Source organism: Catharus ustulatus, chromosome 2 (assembly GCF_009819885.2).
Source record: "Catharus ustulatus isolate bCatUst1 chromosome 2, bCatUst1.pri.v2, whole genome shotgun sequence".
Lineage (NCBI taxonomy): Eukaryota > Metazoa > Chordata > Aves > Passeriformes > Turdidae > Catharus > Catharus ustulatus.
The window spans coordinates 98,309,238-98,330,704 of NC_046222.1; the positions used below are offsets into that span (position 1 = coordinate 98,309,238).

Sequence of the window (21,467 nt, forward strand, 5' to 3'; positions counted from 1 at the left end):
TCTCTGTCCACCATCCTTGGTACATGCCAGCTTTTGCCTAAGCCAGCCATGTGTCTGCTTGCCAGGGGGAATTCCGGTATCTTAAAATCCACCTGTTTACTCAGCAGCTGTGTGCTGTGTCCCTTTCCTGGATTTTGCAAGATGTTCAAATCTGCTAGGTGAAATTGCTCCCATATCATTTGTCTACATGGGAAACAAAAGAGTGTGCTTTGATTTCTCCTTTTGTTGAACGTCCTAGGGTTGTTTATGACCTTTGATAGGGGCCCAGAGGGAAACAGATGTTTCACTCATGTTCTCTCAACATGGCAGAGATGCTGGCACAGAAAGAGCAATGGACAGGAAGTGATGCCTTCAGCAACCTGAACACCTTCACAGCCCAGTCTGTGTTTTGCTTCTGTCCTCAAGCTCCGCTAAAGTAGAAGAAAGCCCTTAGCAAGAGTATGTAGGATTTGAGTAGGACCCAGACCTGCGGTTTTCCTTTGAAGAGGGATCTTTCACCCAGATGGAGCACAAGGCACAGTACCCGTGGGACAAAGGATTTGAACAGGAATCCAGGGGACAGAAGAGCTCAGGGAACAAACACTGCTCAGTAAACACTGAAGTAAGGCCACTGAGGAGTTACACAGGTCAAGACCATCAAGCTGACCTGCTTGATGTTACCTAGGATAACTGACCTGCCCATTCACTTTCCTGCCCACAATTAGTCCTGACTGCAGCAATTCCACCTGTTTGCAGAGTTTTATTTCAGTTTGTCAGTCTGCTTGCCACAGCATCTGCTAGGTGAAAGGAGCCAGTACCAGTTCAAAGCCTGAGACAGATGTAGCAGGGTCAAATGATGTTCTGTGTTCCTCAGAGTACAGGAGAGCATATGAGATTCAATGAGCCTTGGAAAAGCCATTAGAATTATTAGGGGAAGAGACGCTGATGGGGTTTTATTTGACAAAAACCCAAGCAAAGGAGAACAAAAAAGAAAGAATGATTTATTTCAAAGTCTTGTGTACATCACTAAAGCACGTAACAGAAATATCTAGAACAATCCACTTGCAAGGAGCTTTCCAATACCAGGTCATATACAATCCAGAACAAGATATGCAAAATAGGGACCATGCACATATATCTTTCTGATGAGGAGCAAGAACAAATAAAACTAAAGCGACGTGCAATCCTTATAAATCAAAAACCTTCTTTAATGAGCTGCTGTGGTCAGATCAGGACATTTTGTGGAAGATGTGGTTATATTGCATCAAACATAGATTGATTACTTGTGTCTCAGCTTTTGCCACACAAAATCCTCTGCTGACATAATCTTCTGAACACAACTAAAAGTAGAAACTAGATGGGTCCAGGATGGACAACCTCCTTCTTGAGCCAGATGGCTGCAATATGAGCATTAACTTACACCCATCCTTCCGGCTTTCATCATGATTAGTAACTGTGCAGAACATGTTTAGGAGCCTCTGGTAGGAGCACTCGTGTCAACAGACAGCAAACAAAATGGTCATTGATAAATAATGAAGCCAAAGACACCACTCAGCAGCCTTTTGGCTTGGGAAAATTCCCTCTTTCAACAAGTCCAAGCACCTCCACAGGTCACAGAGATGTGCTCTAAAGCCAAGAATAATACAAATGGAAGCAGACCATAACTTTAAGGAATCAGATCTCAAAAGAAACTTAGCAGATGTGCAGGAAAAGAAAGTTCCATTACCAATCCTGCACCTTGGCAGTTAACAAGAAGGATCAAGGCACGCACCACCACTACAAACTCATGACTGTTCTAACCCAACGCAAGAACCGGGACAGTTTGGTGTAGACACCGTATTTGCCTTTCCTTGCACATCCTTCACCCCAGCTAACAATTCCAGTCACAAAGTAAGTATCCTTATATCTGGTCACATGGGGGCCACCACTGTCTCCTTGGCAAGCATCCTTTTTCTCTGTTTCATAACCAGCACAGAACATGTTCTCAGTTATAGCTAAGTTAGTGGATTGCTTACAAGTGTTCCTATCTATGTAGGGGACTTCGAGCACTTTCAGTTTCTTGGATCTTCGACCACCTTCAAATTCACGCCCAAAGCCACTAACCCTCCCAGATTTTTGGGTCATCAGAACTTCATTAGCAAAATCTGCTTTGGGGAGACATGCTGGAACGATGAACTCCGAAAACCTGATAGGTTCCTTCAGCTTTAATAAGGCGATGTCATTATCATAAGTCTCAAGAATAAATTTGGAATGTACAAGCATTTTTTCCACAGTGTGCATTGATTCAGACTGTTCTTTCTTCTCTCTGTCCACTTCACCTGTACAAGAGCATTAAATGGATCATTAATGTGGAGAAAGGATAAGAATTTAAGAACAATCTTGAAAGAGGAAAAAAGCAGTATATTCATTCTGAGTACTTTGCCCAGGACCTTAGATCCCAGAAGGAAACTGTAAACAGGTATGGCAATATTTCTCAGCAGCAACTGGATCAGCTTGGGTCCTGAGATTTGGTCTATTGAGATTTTTGTACCAGTTTACATAAAGGTGTAACTTGATTCAGCTAAACTAATGCAACGTGGTCTGGAAGCACTTAGAGGAGCTTGAGCCTGGCTTAGAGAAGAGAACAAGGTCTGGACTACAACAGTGCAAAGATGAAGCTGTGTTGATCCTGTGTGCCGGCTCGAAAGGGAAGCATTGATAAACCTGAATTTACTCTTTTGTGCTCTATTCAGTAAATCATAGGTTTCCTGAGGGTTCCTGCAGAAACAAATCTGGATGTTTCTGAAGTGCCAGGAATGATGAGCTTCCTACAGAAGCACTGCTCTGCTGAACATATTGAAAATCAATATTTCTAGAATATTTGACTGTAATCACTTCCAGCTAGCTGATAGAAAAGAAAGAGAGGCCCCATTGTCACCTTCCATATCAGATGCTCCTGTTGTCACAAAGCAGGATGTTCACAATAACAAGAAAGTATAAAGAACAGCAAAATGCTAACAAACCTTAATGAATCATGAGTACATCTCACAGGACATTTAGGGCACAGAAGGTTAGGCACAACAGATACTCCCACCTCAGTGGAGGAAAAGAAATAATCACTCACCAACAACAACTTTGATTTCTTTGGTTTGGTTTATGCAGTGAGCTGCAGTAAGTATAAAATTCTCATTCAGAATAGTTCCACCACAAAACTCTTCTCCTTGCTCATCTAACAGAACAGCCTGGGAAGCAAAAAGGTAAGGGCAGAAGGAAGAAGTGCAGTTTAATGTCAATGAGCTATAAAGAGCTAACTGATTTCTCTGCACACTACAGAGATGTTTCTTACTGCAACATGTACACGTAGCCCTGCAGGTCTCTCCTAGTATTGCATTCCCAAGTACAGAGGCTACTGCAGATTGACTTCTACTGCTACAGAGCCTCGATTGTCTTTATGTGAAGTTAACATTTGGCTTCCACATGACCTCACCCCCAATTGCTGAGCAATGTCCCTCAGGCACTGACTGACTGAGCAGCAGAGTGCAGACTTTGCATCAGTCCATTCCTTGGACTTAGCCCCCCAAACAATGTCCCAAATGCAGGAATTCATTTTGGCCAGCCCAAACTCAAGAGTAGAACTGAGACATGAGGGTGTCTTTGTGAAGCTGGCTTTATCTGCTTTATCACCCTGCTCTTGGGAGTGCTGCCTGAGTGGATTTTCTCTGACAGAACTAAAATATAACCTGCAAAAATGGCCTGGGACACCAGCATGATCTAAAAGTCCTCTCTGGGGGTTGGGTAGGCAGTTCCATCTCAAGTGGCACAAAGCTTTTTCTTGACACCATGAGGCTGCAGTTTGCAGAGCAGCACATCCAAGTGCCCAGGGCCACCCAGTTCAGCTGCATCCATACATCTCATGCCACTGGCACGCCACATGGGTTACGTTCATAAGGCAACCAGCTGGAAGGAGCCACTGCTCATCTTCCCTCAGAGACAGCTCTGCCCACATGCAGGGCACAACCCCCTCCACTTACCTGCCATGGGCATTGGCCAGGAAGACAGTCATCCCCACCAACTATCCTGGTATCGACATAGGGAGTCTTGCTGCTTGTTCTGTTGTTAGGTGGAAGGGTTGGGCTTTCTGTGGTAATTGCAAAGTACTCCTCTGTGCTGGTTTCGTTTGCAGGAGGGTCTCCCTGATCACTTGTTCCATTGCTATAGTCAGCAGGTGAAAGAACAGACCTTTTGTTCCTTGGCACAAAAATTTTTCCACAAGGGTATTTTACTATAAAGAGAAGAATGATAGTATTAAATATGGAGAGAAATGCCAGCATGAGAGAAAACTTCTTGGAGATGCCAAGGAAACAGAGTGGAGTAATTTGGCTCATGAGAGCAATTTGTAATTTTTCAAAGGATATAAATAGCAACATAATGACCACATGTTTTACACCTCTGACCAGTCTTTTTATAAGAGTGCAAAAATATACAGGCCTAAGTAGCACTAATTACAACTATAGAATTTTTTAGATTCTATAAAAAAGAAAGATTTTGAAAGGAAAATTTTGCAGGCTACTGTTGTATGTGGCATTTAATACTTAAAAAAATGTGTTATTACTGCAATTATTTTTCTCCCGATAACAGTGGAATTTACTCTGGTAATTTGCTGAGAGGCACCTTGCAAAGGGTTGAAAATCACTTAGATTTTGATCCACTCCATCAGAGCACCTCACAAATGGAAAGCTTTTGAAATACAAAGCACTTGGCCTCACTCTTGAGTCTATGTCATGTAGGATACTGGTGGTTCAAAAGACATTCTTCAACTGTAAACCAAGACATCCCTTAACTGTGAAACAAGTCTCACCACCAGTGCTATTGGTTTATCACATGGCTTCATACCTTTTGCAACACAGCTCTTGCCATCCTCTGCTAGAGCATACCCATCTGCACAGGAACACACTACATCCTTCCGTACATCTCTCCTGACACTGCAGAACTGCTCACAGTCCCCGTTGTTTATTCTGCAGAACTTTGGTATGACTATAAAAGACATGGTGGGAGAAAAACTGTACATAAACACTGACTTCACAGAAGATCTGGAGATTCTCCAAAACAAAGCACACTCTTTAAACAGGATCTGTGTCTTCACCTGCCAAGCACCCGAAGCCCCTTTTAGGATTAACTGATGTGAATGCTGAACATCAGCTTGTGCCTTACAAAGCAGCTGCATCCAGCACACCAAATGTACTTTCCAAGTCCAAGTGTGCCCAGTGGCCATGGCATGGTGAGCTCAGAAAAGCAGAGACAAATTGTCAGGCAAAGAATGCACAAAACACTAACAGAGAACATAATGGTGTAAATCCTCACATGATTTCTCCCTCCTGCCCTAAAAACTCAAATCCTCGTCACTCCCCTCGGTCCTCTGACTGAACCTCAGTTCCACACTCCCACTGTTACTTCTGGGCTAATGATACTCCTTCCTGTGGCAAGGCCATGGTGGCAGCTCTATGCCACAGAAGTGAGCCCCAGGAAGGATTTCCATGTAAAACATGCCCCCTTGCAAAGCTCCCTGGGAAGTTCAGCACCACAGCTCTCTAAAGCAGAAACTTACCAAATTCACAGTTCTTGCCTTGATAACCATCCAAGCAGGTGCAAGTGTAGGAACCAATTCCATCTTTACAGTGGCCACCATAGTGACAAGGATTTGAACTGCATTGGTTCCCATCTGCAAAAATGAACCAAAATCCAAATTACTTTAAGTGTGCAAGCATCTTCAGCGAACAGCTCTTAGTTTCCTTAAGCCATCTTGCTTCCTTCCTTTTAAAATATAAATCCTGTGAGTATCCACATTCCAGATGGAATAAACAGTATAAATGTAATAATTTTAAACCTGCAATGATTCATTTACACATCCTCAGTTTTGCAATCTCTTTTTAGTGGCCACTGTATAATGATGCATTCACAAGCCTTTTTTTGTGGGGAGGTAAAGAGATTAGCTCAGCTGGTTAGAGCATGGTGCTAATATGGACAGGGTCGCAGACTTGATCCCTGTATGGGCCATTCATTTAAGAATGATCCATGACTCAATGTGGATCCTTCCAACTCAGAGTATTCTTTGATACCGTGATTGTGGTCAGAATATACATACAGTGAAGCCTGTAAGAGCTGACAGGACATTTCTGCATTGCAATTACTGCCTAAAGGTTCTGAACTTCTGCCTTGTACTTCCCTGTAGTTCTTGCTCTGTTTCATACAAAATGCAGGATATCCAGAAAAGTGACTATGGATAATTTGCTGCTTTAGATAGCATGCTCTTATGCCCCTATTTTACCACTTGTTCTGCCCCTCTTTGGGGCAGCTGAAACAGCAATGCCCTAGCAGAAACAACATGTAAGAAGCTACTCATCCTAAGGATCCAGCATGTTCCCTGTGTGGTATTTCTGGACTGTGACCTCATCTACTGCAGCTTTGCCTGCCACAGGGAACAGTTGCTGGGCTTTGTGTACTGCAACCACACATCAAGATCTCTTTTCTACCTGCGTGTGGCCAAAACCAATAGCTCTCCAAATGCTCCAGCCATGGAGACTCTAGAAACTGATATACAAGCTTAACAGAGAGAAGGCAAGACCAACATTAACCAAAAAAATAGACTGAAGGCCTACATCTTCTGGTTTCTGCCTCCTCTTCAGTGCCATAGCTCTCTATTCTGTAGTGGTCTTAGCTAAGCAGCATCCCATTGCTAGAAAACACTTATTTAGTGTTACCCTACACTGTAGTTGCATCTGTGGTAATGAGTTTTATACTAATATTGCATGAATTGCAGAATCCCATACTAAAAAAGGAAGCCAGAACAAATTGTTCCAGTAAGTTGGCTGAACGTAGCTGTGGTTTTCAATACTTCTGAACACCCATAAAGCATTTGTGGTTTAAAATGTATGAAAACTAACATTTCTGCGAAGAGCATTGGCACTGACACTCTGCTGCTTGTATTCTCAGAAGAAAATGGTTTGAAATACTCCAATCCTGTTTACTGTAACACTGACACAGCTTTTGCTTGAAATTTTAGGCTGTAGGTTGCAGAGTTCATCGCCCGCTCAGAGGATTGTGAAAGTCTGTGTCTTCTTCACGGCAACAGTTTTCATTTTTCTGCAGAGTCCAAAAGACAAAGCTGAGCTGCCTTTGGTCAACATTTTGGCGGTACTCTTCCTAGTGTGCAAACTGGACATATACTTTCTGGACAACATGTTATCAAACACTAAATACATTAAAGAACTGTCCCTGCACAGTGCTTACAAACACTAGAACCCTAATAAATAAAACTCACATATTTAGATAAAAAACCAGAAAACTATTAGGTAGTATCTGCTGTCTACTGGCATATATTTCCTTGAGTGCCAAACAGCTCTGTAACAAACACAACCCAAAAAGTGCTCTTTAAGACAGGAATCAACAACATTTTGGCATGGAAGGTGACAGGAAACCAGCAAATGCAGACTATGCAATGCAATTTAACTTTGTGTTGGTTATGGCATTTAAGAGACACCCTTAGCTGTGATTCTTTGCATCTTGGATTCTCTCATCTGGGGCTGCCCCTCTGAAGGAAAACTATCTGGCAGTCCCACACACAGTTTCTGCTCCTCACTGTCCTTTGCACGTGAAGGACCACTGTTCTTTTTTTGAGAGGACAAAGGTCAGCCGAGCAACTGGAGACAGCTGAACCTTGCCTTCAAATGAAGCAATTGGGTTCAAGCAGGCAGCAAATCAGATTCCTTTTTCAGAGGAAACACAACATGAGGGTGCCCCAGAGTGAAAAGAGAGGAAGCAAGGGAGGGGTTACTTAAGAGGTGCATCCTTTCAAACCTTGCAATAAGGAAGCTTAATCTTCTAAACAAATACAGAGTGTTTCTCACCTACATAGATGTTCCAGAATTCCTCCTACGGGTAAATGTGGGAAACGGAGAAAAAAAGAAAATAGATAAGAATTACGGAATTCCTCAGACAAATATTAGACTTTTCATACACAGGATACTTGCAGCTAACAATTGTTAAAGGAAATATTTGCATTGTAGATACACACAGTGCCTTGCAGCCCATCATTACCATTTAATAACTTAAAATCATATCATCCATATGATGCCCAGCTCTACAGAAAAGTGTTTCATACATTTTTCAGAAACATCTGAAATTTCTTCGAGTTTTTCCAGTGTGACCCGTTCAGCATAAACCACTTGATTTCTTGCATAATTATCTTCCCACCAGTTTTGACAGAATTTACTTACATTCCTGTAATGCCAAATTCTCAGTCTTGATCCCCACCTCAGACTCCCATCAATCAGGACCTCACAAACCCTGACATTTAAAAACATTTTGTCAGATTTGTGCTTTCCTTTCTGTCTACACTGAGGACTCCAGGATGCTGTTTGTCCATGACAGTCCTTTCCAGTGACATCTGGTCACCAGGCAGAACAGGCTGTGCTGGTTCTTCTATAGCTAAGTCAACATTTATGGTCTGAAGTACACTGGTGATGCACCCATGACTCCCCACCCAGGACACCTCAGGGCCACTCCAAGAACATTCTGCCATCAAGTAATGCTAAAGTGAAGTGACTCTGGCCTTAGCTCCAGTTTCAGGGGAGTTCTAAACAGCCATATAGCTACAGTCTATGTCTGCAGTATCACTTTTTCTACTTACTCCAGTCCACACAGCTGCCCCATCTCTTTAACTTTCCCTTCAGCTCGGGAACAAACCACATTTCTGTCTAAAGTTGAGCCATTGGGGTAGGGCAGGTGACACAAGAGTCACACAAACTTCATTCCAATCAACATTAAGGCATTTAAGGCATTAAGGCATGTTCACAGTATACATTCTCTCAATTCTGATAAAGAGAGCTACAAAATTACAAGCAAAACTGCTTGAGATAAGTTCAATGAAATTCCCTCATGAGGTTCCACGTCATCATTTGCCTTCTCAGACATCCCATGGGCTGCCTTGACCACAGTCATGGCACTTAGGTATGTAACCCAGATAGGGTGAATGCATTTTCAACACTGGTAACAACAAAGCCATTGAAGATCAAATAACTTCCAGTGGTTATTAAACAGATCAGAACAGGTAAAATAATGGAGGATTTAACATGGGCTGGCCATGCAAGAGCTAAATTAAGACTGTTATGGGATGATTATTGCCTTAGCAATTCCATCCACAATCAGTCACTGGTTCTTTGTGTTAAGTGATTGGGAACAACTTGTGAGTTTTTTGATGCCCAGCTCAAAGGACTTGAATAGTAGTTTTTAAACATGAAATATATAGACCTATGTTTCACATTAGTTCATCCTTACAGTTTTCTCCTGGTCTTCAAAAGCTTCTCTTGCTTCTTCTTTTGAGCAGCGCTCCTCATTGCATTCCCTTTCAATATCCCCTTTTCTCATTTCCTCAAAGAAAGAGTTGGCCCGTTTTGTTCTTTCCAAAAACTTGTCAGCATTTTGTTTCTTGATGAATACTAGATAACAGAGACAAATTATACAGGTGTGTAACATTTGATGGTGGAAAAGTCATAACAAATGAGTGAAGTAGAAACAAAGCCAAAACAGACCACACTACCTGTACACAACATTACCTGTGAGGTTAGTCCTCACATAGGCTGATACATCCCAGGTCTCTGAGAGAAGACTGTCTGAGAAGCCGTATCCTCAGAACAAAATGTAGGAGCCCAAAATTCTCTCCCACTATTTTTAATTTTGAAAAGGCTGCCAGTGAGGGCTTATATTCCTGCTGTTCCTGCTCAAGACTCATTCTTGAATGGAATTACTTTCCCATAACGCTGGGAAGATTGCATTCCTTGGTTTGTTTTTAAAGTTGACTACCAGACAATTCCACTGTCTGCTCCAGGGGCGTCTGTTAAAGAAACTAAATGCCACTCAAGATGCAGCCATGTATCTTCTAGAAGCTGGAAATCCCACTGCACTGCCCTGGGATCTCCCTGACTTCTTAACAGCACCTCCCAATTGCCTGTAGAAATGCTCCTACCTCCCTGATTTATGTGCATATAGGGCTAAAGCAGCTGCCTGATAAGCTCTTACAGAGAGCAGGAGTAAACGAACATCAGCTTTAGCAGGAAAATACAGCCTGAAGTCAGTTTGCTCAGTTGTTTTATTTTTGAAAAGCTTGGTGTTACAGAAGCTTGAAACCTGCTGCCTTGAAATTCAAGATTCAGGTAGCTGTTGATTTAAACCTAAGGATCAAAGACATGAAACTCATTGCAGGCACTTCCCTCTGTGAACAATAGCATTACTCTCCAGTCCCTTGTGCAGGAAAAATTAAAACAGCACTGGAGTAAATAAGTTGCCAATTACCCTGTAAAGAGTATATGTTCTAGGAAAGTGTAGAGTTTGGAAGTTGGCATTTAATCGAGTTCTATCACCTGAGATTTACACTGATGAAATACCTTCCAATCACAGGCTGGAGTGTGGAAGAGTGCGCTGCAGATGTGACTCCAAGGACAATGGCTTATGCTCATTGGGAGGCCTGCACATTCCTTTTGGAGCATTCTTCATGCAGCTTAGTTACTCAAAGATAAATAAACTTGCTAATAGTAATTATACATCCTAATATCCTCCAAGTGAGCACAGAGACCTATTCTGCTTTCACTGAAATTGGTGGATCATCTACAGCGAGACAAGTTCTGTTTGCGTTATTTATATCAAGCAATCCCACGCATAATTTGGAGCCCCACTTACTTTGAAAAGACTCCTCTCAAGGAAGGCTTACATAAAGTACTTAAAACTTGCAGCTCAGCGACTGTTAGTTCATTCACCCAGTATCTTATTTGTCCTTAAATCCCTTTCTCCAGTGACAGGAAAGTGACAGGACACAGCCGGTGGGGTTATCTCCTCTATATTCCTTTCACCCATAAGTGGATGTTTTTGTAAACTTGAAATAGCCTCTTTCTGAAGATGCTCATTCTTTTCCCAAGCTCTCCATCACACTTCCTTCTTTAGAGACATCAAGGAGCAACAGGCATTGGTCAACCGAAGCAGGATATTCCCAGAAACATGCCACAGACCTTGTTTTAAACCCCAAGCACTCAGACTCACCGAAGGAAGAGTTAACAGCTTTTGAAAAGTTATTTGCTGATGCTGCCTTGACTGGTGGCACAAGAGGGCATGGACCCGCTCCCCGCCGTGCCCCAGCTCCTCCAGGGCCAAGCGCATCCAGCCAAGCCTCGGCCAGGTTTCCCCTCACACACGGGAACACCTCAGGGCAGCTGTTCTGCGGGGCGAACGGCGGGCAATCCCTTTCCTACACCGTCCCCGAGCTGCCCCCCGCAGCTCCCTGGCCCGGAGCTTAGCTCCCCGCTCTACGGCGGTGTGCGGGGTCGGCACAGGTGCTGACAAGCCCTCAGCCCAGGGGAAACCGAACCTGCCGGGGCAGACGAGCCGGGCAGTGCCCGCTCCCCGGCCCCGGCCCGCAGCATCGCCCCCCATCGCCTCTGGCGTCCAGCCGGCAGCCCCCCGCCTCCCCCCGCAGCCTGTGGAGAAGGGAGATTCCCCGCTCCCGGCAATATGGGAAAGGTGCTGCCTTACCGCCTCCCTGAGCGCGGGGCTCGGCGGGCAGCGCGGCGCAGAGCAGCAGGAGCAGCCCGAGCAGCAGCAGCAGGAGCAGGCGCCCGGCCATGGCGTGCCGCTGAGGGCGCTCCCGGGGCCGCGCCGGCGGCACGGACGGGACGGGACGGACGGGACTGACGGCAGCCGAAGTCTTCACCCCCTCGGGCGGGGTGAGACTGAAGCCGCGTTGCTTCACCCTGCCCAGAAATAGCGGAAGCGCCGGGACAGGGTGACAGCCGCGGCGGGATTTCTCAGTCGAGGGGATGAGGCTGCTCTTTTTTTTTTTTCTCTTTATTTTTTTTAAAGCCCAAGGCCGTGGGGTTTGGTTTGGTTTGGTTTGGGTTTTTCTGTTTTGTTTCTAATTGCACCCTTTATTTTGGAGGAAGCGAGGTGAATCGTCCCCTCAGGCAGCCGGCGTGGCCCCGGCCCGGCGCTGGGCAGAGCCGCGCTCGCAGCCCTCAGCAGCCCGGGCCGCTCCCAGCCCGTGTCCCCTGCACATCCAGCCCTGCCCGGGACCTGCTGGCTGCGCGCTTCGGACCTGTGACCTCGGCCGGGGAAACTGCCTCAGTCTCCCCTTTCTTGTGGGGAGTTCACAGTGCGCTGCGGAGGCCACTTCCAGAGCCAGCCGTAAAGTCTCCTTCATCTCGGCTTTCCTAAGCAGGCTGCTGTATTAAAAATATAATGCAAAACCTAGATTTGTTTTGAAAGAGTCACTTTGTACGGCAGTTATTAGTACTGATCTCTTTCAGCGTTTTACCCTTTCCCTGCAAGATGATTTGTTCATAAATATCAGTATTTTCACTGTAGTGTTGCAGAGGAAAAATCATTTTGTGGATCATGGAAAACACAAACTATTCTACCTTGAGGGGTCGTCAGGGATGGTTTTATAGTGCCGAGCACCTCATCTAAATGAAAATGAAGCTTTATTTGCTGGTCACTATTTACAGTCGCCTTTCTCCTTGAGACTGGACTCTCTTTAGGAGTAAGGAGAACCTCTAGTGCATGTATGTATGTATACTGTAACATCTCTTGTTTTTCAGGTCTCTGAAATTTGCTACCTTTCTTAGTTCATTTTACTACTTAAATGAACAGTACAACTTCCTTTCTGTTGGTAAAACAGATTATAGGATGTTCAGTATTGCATAGTATATGTACCGTATGATGACAGTGTTTCCTCCTAATAATAAGAGTATGATCAATTGTGTCCTGCTTGCTAATAAGCTTTTGTAATTGACATGATATTCTGCGTTATTTGAACAATCTAGAGCATAAATTCTGCATGAGATAGTTAAACTGTTTTCTAATCTCCTTGTTGAGTTTTCCTCACCTTTTCAGTGTTTTCATGCTAAGGTTAGAAAGTACATTTTTGAGCTGTATGTATTTTCAGAGAGCTTCAGGTTCTGTCATTTATGCCTTAAGACTTTAGTGAATGGTCTTTGGTCAGTTTTTGCAGAGGGGTAGACAATTATCCTGTTCTGGTTTTAGATCTCAGGATGGAGAGTACAATTGAAATTATGTTGGACAACTGATAAACATTCCCTTTCATTTGTGCTCTTTGTATCGACAAGCGTAATAGCAAGGCAAAGATAAGATTAAATCAGTGGTATTCTTTACCACTCTTAAATATAGGGTTAAATATTGCACTTACTAGCCTTACAGCAATAATGCTTAGTGCAAGAAGATTTAAATCAAGTTTTCATAGCAGACCTGTAAATATGGAATCAATCTTTCCCCAGATTTACTGTCCTGGAGAGTGTATGCAGTTCTTCCTGTTCAAATCTCCTTGTTGCCATTGCAACTGTGGGAAAAAGCTGCTTTAACATAAGCTAAAAGGAACACCTTTTCTATTTTTGTTTCTGCTATCTCATCATTATATTACAGGATCCATAGCATAGGAAGTTATGAAAGCCAGAAGCATAAATGTGTTCAAAGGAGATTGGACACAATTATGGACAACACATTCATTCATGACTGTTCGATCTCATGCAACTTCTGGCTCAGGAAGTCTGTACTTCACTGATTACCAGAAGCTGAGGGAGTAGCTGGAGGAAGGCTTATGGTCTGCATGATGTGTTGCTGACAGTCTATCTCTCAGCATCTAGCTCTGACCTTTCGCAGAAATGGATGCAGAACAGGAGGGACATTGTGTCTGATTTGTTACGGTCATTCTTTGCTTGCTTGACAAGATACACAAGTTTACAAACAACACTGAGAGGGAAGTTATTTTATATATTCAAGTACGTAAGGCCTTAGGCTCACTTCAGTTCTTTAATAGTATTGTGGGTATGGCCTGTATCAAATATCTAAGATAATGAAGGAATTCTTCAATTGGAAAACAGTACAGAGGGATTAGGGGGCAATAACATGACCTGGAAATGCTGTGGCTCAACATCATTAGTCCATGTGATTCCTCAACCAGTCGATGTATTTGGATACCCTTGTGTAAACCCCATAGCTGCCTTCAACAGCACAGCCTTTTCCCCAGCTGACAATCCCAGTCAGAAACCAAGTGTTCTTGTACTTTGTAGCATGAGGACCACCACTGTCCCCCTTGCAGGAGTCCTTAACCCCAGACAGGTCTCCTGCACAAAACATATTCTCTGTAATATTTAAATCGGTCTCCTTTTCACATTCCTGTGTCTTTACACGTGGCAAATCAACTCTCATCAAAACAGAAGAGGTGGCACCTCCATCTATTAGTCGTCCCCATCCACTTACTGTGGAGAACTTGATGGTGGACAGTTCAAACACAGCAAATCTCTTCTCAGGCAAACATATTGGCACCACATAGTCAGTGAGATTCACTGGTGTTTCCAGTTTCAAGAGGGCAATATCATTATTGACTTGTCCATTCCTGTATTCTTCATGAATGATCATCCTGGCGACTTTGCTTTCTTGCTCGGTTTTCTCATCAACATTTATTTTGTGCTCACCTGGAAAAGTTATTAATCACAGGCCATGTCAGGTAGCTCCTTGATGCCTTAGAAATTTGAGGATATAGGGTATTTCTAGTCTGACACCTCTAAGGACAATTACCTTGTATTGTCAAAGCCTTCTACTCTGATTTTATCAGGATGAGAAGCTGCCATCACTTTGATGAGATGAGGAGGGGAAGATACATACCCAGTCTCACCCGAAGCTGTTTAGGGTGAATATGCTCCAAGCAGTGAGCTGCAGTGACCACCCACTGTGGGGAAAGCAGAGTGCCACCACACTTTTCTGTCCCATCCTGCATTATAAGGGCCTGCCAACGTAAAGCAAGTTTGTCTTACATCAAATGTGCTTGACATAAACCTCAGTAGAGAGGAGTTTCATACTGCTTCTTTCTGTCCCTTTATGCAACTGTGTTTTACAATACCATGCTGACTGCATGGACAACTTAGCAGGGGAAGTCTTCCCATGGACGTTTTCTTCATCTTGTAGAATGGACCCTACATATTATGGCCCAGAGGGTATCCTTGGAAGCTGCAACTAAAATTCTTGCTGGCAGTACAGTTAAGGACTAAGGGGTCAGGAGACAGAGACAGCTGTGCTGCCATTCTACTCCTATGAAACCAGGCTAAGAACAAGGCTAAGGTGCTTAAGTGAAACAGGTGAATCTGCTAGCTAGGGATGAATAAGGAATTTGGTCACCAGGACATAGTACTTTTTATGAATTTTTAATCTAATAGATTTAAAGCAATGAATTTAAGATAGTGATTTCATAAGGAAATTTTAAAAATAAAAGCAGTAAAATATTTTTGAAAACTCACTTGCCATGGACATTCACCTGGAGGACAGATCAAACCACCTACTATTCTCCCATGTACAGTTGAATTTTTTTTTGCCAGAACTGGTATTTTTCCACATGGGTATTTCACTGGAAAAAAAAAGAAAGAAGACAACAACAACAACACCCCAAAAAACCACCAAAACCCAGAGCAGCAAAAGGCAGTAAGTGGGATTTGATTGTACTGAATTCACAGCAAAATGTGTAATGTCTTCAGTGAAGCTATGTTAGCTGAAAAACTTATTTCTAGTCTAGGAGCGTGGATTCTCAAAAATAATGTAAAGCAGCACAGCAGGTAAGTAGTCCTTTTTTGTTGAGAACAGCCAGAAATGCTCTTACAATTCAAGTTCAGGCCTTAAAGCATCATTGACATGTAGTCACCTGCCATAGGTCTTCACAAACAACAAACCTGCTTAAGATACACATGAATGCAATGAGGTAGGCTGCAGGCTAGAGTGCAGAAGTGACCCTGACAAGCTCTGTAGTCTGCACATTTTTCTTGTCCGTGCTGGCTTTAAGTCAGTTGTACCAAGTGCACAGCATCCATGGCAGGGTGAGACAGAGGCTTAATCGTGGGGTGTGCATCTCACCATCCTTTGTTCAGGCAGAGTCAAAGATGTCCCAAAAGCAGACACTGCCCTCTGGTGTGCCTCTCCCAGACCACCTTATTTGCTTGTCTCCAGAGCCTGCTGGATTCTTCCAGACTGCACATCTCTGTTCTGCCTGAGCCAACATGTGAAGTCTGGTTCAAGAGAACCGAATCCTGACTGAACATGCAGTTAAGCTGTAGTGTAGAGGAAGTCTTGGTGTTTTCAGTACATCCTTCACCCAGCTGAGTTTTCCTGTGAAGGAGAAGGTCTGCCCTTGGGGGTGCCTGTTTGCCCCGTGTCTATGCTGCAACTGAACACACCATCCCTTCTGTCTGGCAGTCACTTCACTCTGTGATAACGCTGTGAGGAGGAGTGCTCTTTTTCTACCTCTTTGGGAGCCAGGGTCCTATAGACTCTGATGAGCTGCATGCAACATCTCCATGGAGCTATAAGTACTTCAGCTGACAGGAAGACAGCATCAAGGTTTTACAGGTACATGCAAGGTATGGAGAAATACAACTGGCTTTTTGGTGGCAGCTGGTGAAAGATTAAACAAACATAACACCTGTAGTCTCTAATGCTGTGTAGGGCAACAAAATTTGGGCCATTGTGGGAGATGACAGAGGGATAATGAAGGGGCTGCGAGCCTGGCAGTTACACAGTTTTTTCTACTTGCAACACATGGTCAATTCTATGGCTATTTCAGTGCCCAAGAAGCAAGCAGCAACAAGGACATCTTCCTTTCAGGGAAAGATGCACTGAAAAGCCTGTGAGGAATTTTGAATTCTTTGTTCTCAGCTTTTAACAAAAGCAGCTTTCCCATCACGTGGTATTATAGAATCTGTTAATAAGGGGTAAGCACATTAGTAGACATTTTTTTGTAATGAAATTGCTGCTGTTGAGAGCTAGGTTGTCATTACCAGCTCTCTGCATGAGTGCTCCATTGAGGTGTGTGTAGGGGGGCACCACCCCTCAGAATTACTTTGCATGCTCCCTGTGGTTCTCTCCATTATGTTGTTGTGTTCATAATCCCCAGCGGTCTCCTTTTCCCTCTAATAAAGTAATTCAAGTAGGCATCTGCAAAAGGGTCAGGTGCTAGCTCATGTCTTGGCAAAAAAATTAACTTGCACTACTCTAGTCCCAGTTGAAATTTACCTTGCTGGATGAAAGAAATATCTAGAGATATTTTCTATAGGAGGGAGGGAGGGAGGGAGGAAGGGAGGGAGGAAGGAAGGAAGGGACGGAGGGAATTAACTGTTTTCCCTTGGTTTTAATAGGCCTCTTCCTCTCTTTACTCCTGTGCTGAAATAAATATAGTAAAAAATCTAGTCACAATTTCAGATTGGAGAGACAACACTAAAACAAATCTGCCCCCGAAGTATTTTCCTACCGTGGGTGTAAGCTAATAAAAAAAAAGGACTTGTGAACCTCAGAGCCCCTCCACTCACCAGATACCACTCAACATGACTCCACATCCCTGACCACCTGCTGACCTGCTTTATTTAGATCACCTGGTGAGGGGTGAGGAGCTTGTCTCCACTGCTCAGTTCCTTTCTACTGTACTAGTGGTAAGCGTGTTCCCAAAGGAAGAGACAGGTTCAGTTCCTTCCTAGCTCTGAGCAGGTGGGATGGCCAAACTTGAATTTCCCATATCCCAGAGGAGTGGACTTCTGGGACCAGGAAGAAGTCTAAAAGGATCTCTGCTTGGTGGGCATGCTGACAACTGCTTTTCTGGGGTGGCTAACTTTCACCAGAATCCAAATGTACAATTTGGGACTCTGCCCACGGAGAAGAGGTGAGGAGCTGATATCTGAGGGTTATGTATTTCATGTGCTGACATTGAAAACTTTTCTTCCAGAAAAAAAGCTTAGACTTAGCATCAGGTTGGTAGAGTCTTACCTTGAGGGATGCAGGACACGCCATCACTTGCTAAAGTATAATCATCATCACAGAAGCACAGTCGTGTTTTGGATTGCCTGTCAGTACAGTACTGTTCACAGCCACCGTTGTCAAAAATGCACTTCAGTTTGTCAGCCACAGCTGAAGTCAGAGAAAGAGCATTTAGGATTCAAGACTTGAATTTTTGTGCTTAACGTTGATAACTTGCAATTGGAATGTTGTCAGGAAAGCAAGGCAGGAAAAAACATTTCTGTGATTTATGTAGAGCAATTTCATCAAAAGCACCTTCCATTAAAGGCTAACGAGGCCTAGATCTCCAGGGATTAGGGAAGAATAGCCTTTGCTTAAGAAATATATACCTAAAATTATATCAATCAGCATTTATACAGTACCTGAGCTGTCTCAAGAATGGAGGTATTGTAATTGTGTGGCAACCATCATAAAATATGACTGAAAATTTTTAATTCTTTGACATTTTTCTGTTTAGCAGGAGGATGCTCTGGGGCAACTGTTGGGACAGTCTACCTAGACTTGATGAGTGCCTAGTCCTTGCCCAGACTGTGTGTTCTGAGGATGTAACGCTCAGTGTTCAGGGTCCTCTGAAATCAGTGGAAAGGTGTGTATTAACTTCATAAATCACTGGCTCCTTCCTTTGGGCTTTGTGCTGTGCATATGCAGTGCAGTTCTCACTTACATACTGCATGGAGCTTCTAAGTCAAAATAACTTCAGCACCTGAGTAGGAAATAATTCCTCCTTTTCTTTCAGATGGTGTGCAAATGCAATTTTTCTTTATTTTTTACAAAGTCATTATAGGGCAATAAGTATCTTGCTGCCTTGCAGTGCCTGACTGCTGTCTGGGTAGATCCATCACACAACACCAAAAGCAATATGAACAGTAGCTGTCACAGCTAGAATGATGCAGAATCATAGAATATCCTGAGCTGGAAGGGACCAATGAGGATTATCAAGTCCAAATCCTGAATTATAATCACTTCTACTGTTTATCTCAATGCCTTGCATTTGAATTAATAACAACATTTTTATTTTGTTAAGTTATGCCACAGCTGACCTTTTTCACAGTTTTTGCCCTCGTATTCAATGGGACAGCGGCAAACATAATCCTGAAATTGGTCATCACAAATCCCACCATTCTGACAGGGGTTGGAGGCACACTGGTTAGGGTCTGTAAAACATTCAGTGTCAGTCCAGCTCATGCAAAGAGCTGCAGCAGTGGGAGTATTCAGCAGCTGTTAGAACATCCTGAATTATCGTACCAGAATAGATAAGCCAGAACTCTTCCTGGAAGAAAAAGATGTGAGATTTAATTAAAGAAGAATAAATTCAAGTCTTACAGCCCTTGTTGCACAGAATGGATTACAGACAATCAGAGTGATGCCACTTCTGTCTTTACAGTTTGTGAGAGTTAATATCCAAAAATTTTCTAGGTTCTACATTATTTTCATATACTAATAGATAAGGGCCTTGCTTAACACACATAAATAAATTTTCTATAGCTGAGGTAGGATTGACTGAAAAAAATGTTGCACAATACAATAATTTAAAGTATTTTCAGGGCAGGCATTACTGGGGGTTTGGGGAGATGTGTTATAGAGCATCCATTTTCCCACCATCCCCTAGATGGTTACTGCTTGGGATTACCCATGCAGTGTGCCCTCCTGCAACTCACTGCTGCTGTGTACCCCTGTAAATAGAAAAGAAAAATGCAAACAGTGGAACACAAAGTGCTTTTTTAACTCTGGTGTTTTAAAGTGTCAAAACACACTCTTGAGTAGGGAGATTTCTTATGATAATGAGTGTTCACCCAGCCCTGTGTTACTTACTGTCCTTTCAGTATCACGGTAAATCTCTCTTGCTTCCTCATAGGAACACCTTTCTTCAATGCATTCTCGCTCTAGTGACCCCAGTTTTATCTCTTCAAAGAAGCTGTTGGCTCGTCTTTGTCTTTGCAAAACGTTGCTTGCCTCTTCCTGCTTTAGAAAGACTGAAAACCAGTGTCATGTTCTGCTTGTCATATAGCTGTGCTTGCCAGACAGAGAGGATGGGGAGACAGTTTCCCCTGAAAGCTTTTCTGCTTCCCAGGCTTTTTTCTGAGATATTTTAGAAAAGAAATGGGCAGATGTGAAAGAGTCTTCTTTCTCTGGCTTGCCTCACAGGTAAAGTGACAACACAGGAATTTTAGAGATCCTGGTGCTTAGAAGAAGACGGCATGTTACAATGGTGGGGTGTATGTGTGTGTGTTGTATGCATGTCAGTGACTCCAAAGGTACCTTTGGATGTCATATGTATCTTACCATCTGCAGCAGTTTCCTATAGCTGTAGCAGCTGGAGAACCTGTGTCACTTTATCAAGCACTGGTGTACATGGTACTGGAAAGCTCATGTCACTTTATCAAGCACTGGTGTACGTGGTACAAGCTGTTTTTTCTGTACTTGATACAGTCAGCCGCAGTGAGAGGTGGACCACAGTCATGCCTTCACCCACAGTCACATGTTATTTCACACCCCTCCACTTGTTGGACCTGAAGAAGGGATTTATCCCACCAGTAGTGGACCACAATTCATGGACCACTGTTTTAATATATCATCTTTAATTTTATTCTGTGGAAAAGGTTATTTCAAGGTACATAGGAAGGCTGCATTTCCTAGTGGAGCATGTGAATGGCTCCTGCCATCACCACAGACTACAGCCATGAAGGGGTCTTCTTGTGTGTGTCTACCATGCTTTGGAAAGATACTGGGTACATAGGTTTGATAGCAGGCATCAGCAGAGATAATTTCCTAGAACTGCATCAACTTGCAACTGGCAGAAGTGTGCACTGGAAACATTGTCATGGTCACCATGCTGACCTGCTCCTCAGCCTCAAGAAATAAGCACATCACACAACTGTGTACTCCCAGTATAATTCAGGATAAGGAACAAGAAGTCCAAGTGCTGCTGTATGATTTTGCTCCATGTACTGCACAGAAAAAGTATTGAAATTATTAATTTTTCTTTTTTCTCCTTTGTCTGTAGGGGACTTCTGGAGCTTCCTGACAGCTTACATATCAGCCCTTTAACTATTTCACCTCTGCCTGTGGGTAGATTTGGGCTGATGCATATCTCTATCTTTACACAGGACATTCTCTCCAGAAGAGTGGGAGTTACCTTCTACCTGCTGAAAGGGCCCTGAGGGATACTGAAAGACAGACTCATGTGTCATCACCAATATACACCCAGTCACAGATGCTGAGAGGGTTTATTCCAGTCTGAAGTGAGGTGAGATGTCTCCATAAACATTTGTCTCCAATTCAAGATATTTGCTGAATTACATGCAGAATAGTGGTAATTTCTCTCTGTATTTCAAAGATACTTAGAATAATAATGTATTGTACTACTGTACAGTGTACTACTAAAGTACACTGATTTTATCCCTGGGTGCTTCATAAGCATTTGGTCATTATAGGAGTGTCAGCTGTGTCTTTCTGCTTTGATTTCAGTCAGGCTGTATGCATTTGATCTGGCTTTCCTTAAAGCCTTCTAATTAACCTTATACTGCAGATACATGGCACATGTATCAGTGCATGGACACAGACTCTGACAGAGGAGCATGCCTGAGCTTATGGCTAGGGACCAGCACACAGCTTGGGACCTC

General features: G+C 43.4%; 2 protein-coding genes across 2 annotated transcripts; both read right to left on the minus strand.

Moving 5' to 3' along the window:
* Nucleotides 1-1,020: 1,020 nt before the first annotated feature.
* On the minus strand, nucleotides 1,021-11,594 carry F10 (coagulation factor X). Its single transcript, XM_033053589.1, has 8 exons — nucleotides 11,536-11,594; nucleotides 9,292-9,452; nucleotides 7,863-7,887; nucleotides 5,564-5,677; nucleotides 4,852-4,992; nucleotides 3,990-4,240; nucleotides 3,083-3,200; nucleotides 1,021-2,297 (listed from the first exon to the last, which is right to left on the minus strand). Exons 2-8 carry the CDS (start codon nucleotides 9,379-9,381, stop codon nucleotides 1,756-1,758), a joined length of 1,281 nt encoding a protein of 426 aa, XP_032909480.1. The 5' UTR covers nucleotides 9,382-9,452; nucleotides 11,536-11,594; the 3' UTR covers nucleotides 1,021-1,755.
* A 2,264-nt stretch (nucleotides 11,595-13,858) lies between these two features.
* F7 (coagulation factor VII) lies at nucleotides 13,859-19,108 on the minus strand. The gene is made up of 5 exons (XM_033053590.1): nucleotides 18,885-19,108; nucleotides 17,815-17,955; nucleotides 15,309-15,415; nucleotides 14,680-14,800; nucleotides 13,859-14,489 (listed from the first exon to the last, which is right to left on the minus strand). The coding sequence occupies exons 1-5, from the start codon at nucleotides 19,027-19,029 to the stop codon at nucleotides 13,951-13,953; spliced, it is 1,053 nt and encodes a 350-aa protein (XP_032909481.1). The 5' UTR covers nucleotides 19,030-19,108; the 3' UTR covers nucleotides 13,859-13,950.
* Between the last annotated feature and the right edge of the window lie 2,359 nt (nucleotides 19,109-21,467).

Excerpts from the sequence above, each read along its gene's own strand:
- F10 (XM_033053589.1), bottom strand. The coding sequence starts at position 9,381 with ATGAGAAAAGGGGATATTGAAAGGGAATGCAATGAGGAGCGCTGCTCA. Across the intron at positions 4,993-5,563 it reads AGGCAAGAACTGTGAATTTG|TCATACCAAAGTTCTGCAGA; the intron begins GTAAGTTTCTGC and ends TGTCTTTTATAG. Across the intron at positions 4,241-4,851 it reads CAAGAGCTGTGTTGCAAAAG|TAAAATACCCTTGTGGAAAA; the intron begins GTATGAAGCCAT and ends TTCTCTTTATAG.
- F7 (XM_033053590.1), bottom strand. The coding sequence starts at position 19,029 with ATGAGCTGGACTGACACTGAATGTTTTACAGACCCTAACCAGTGTGCC. Across the intron at positions 15,416-17,814 it reads CGTGTCCTGCATCCCTCAAG|TGAAATACCCATGTGGAAAA; the intron begins GTAAGACTCTAC and ends TTTTTTTTCCAG. Across the intron at positions 14,490-14,679 it reads ACAGCTTCGGGTGAGACTGG|GTGAGCACAAAATAAATGTT; the intron begins GTATGTATCTTC and ends TAACTTTTCCAG.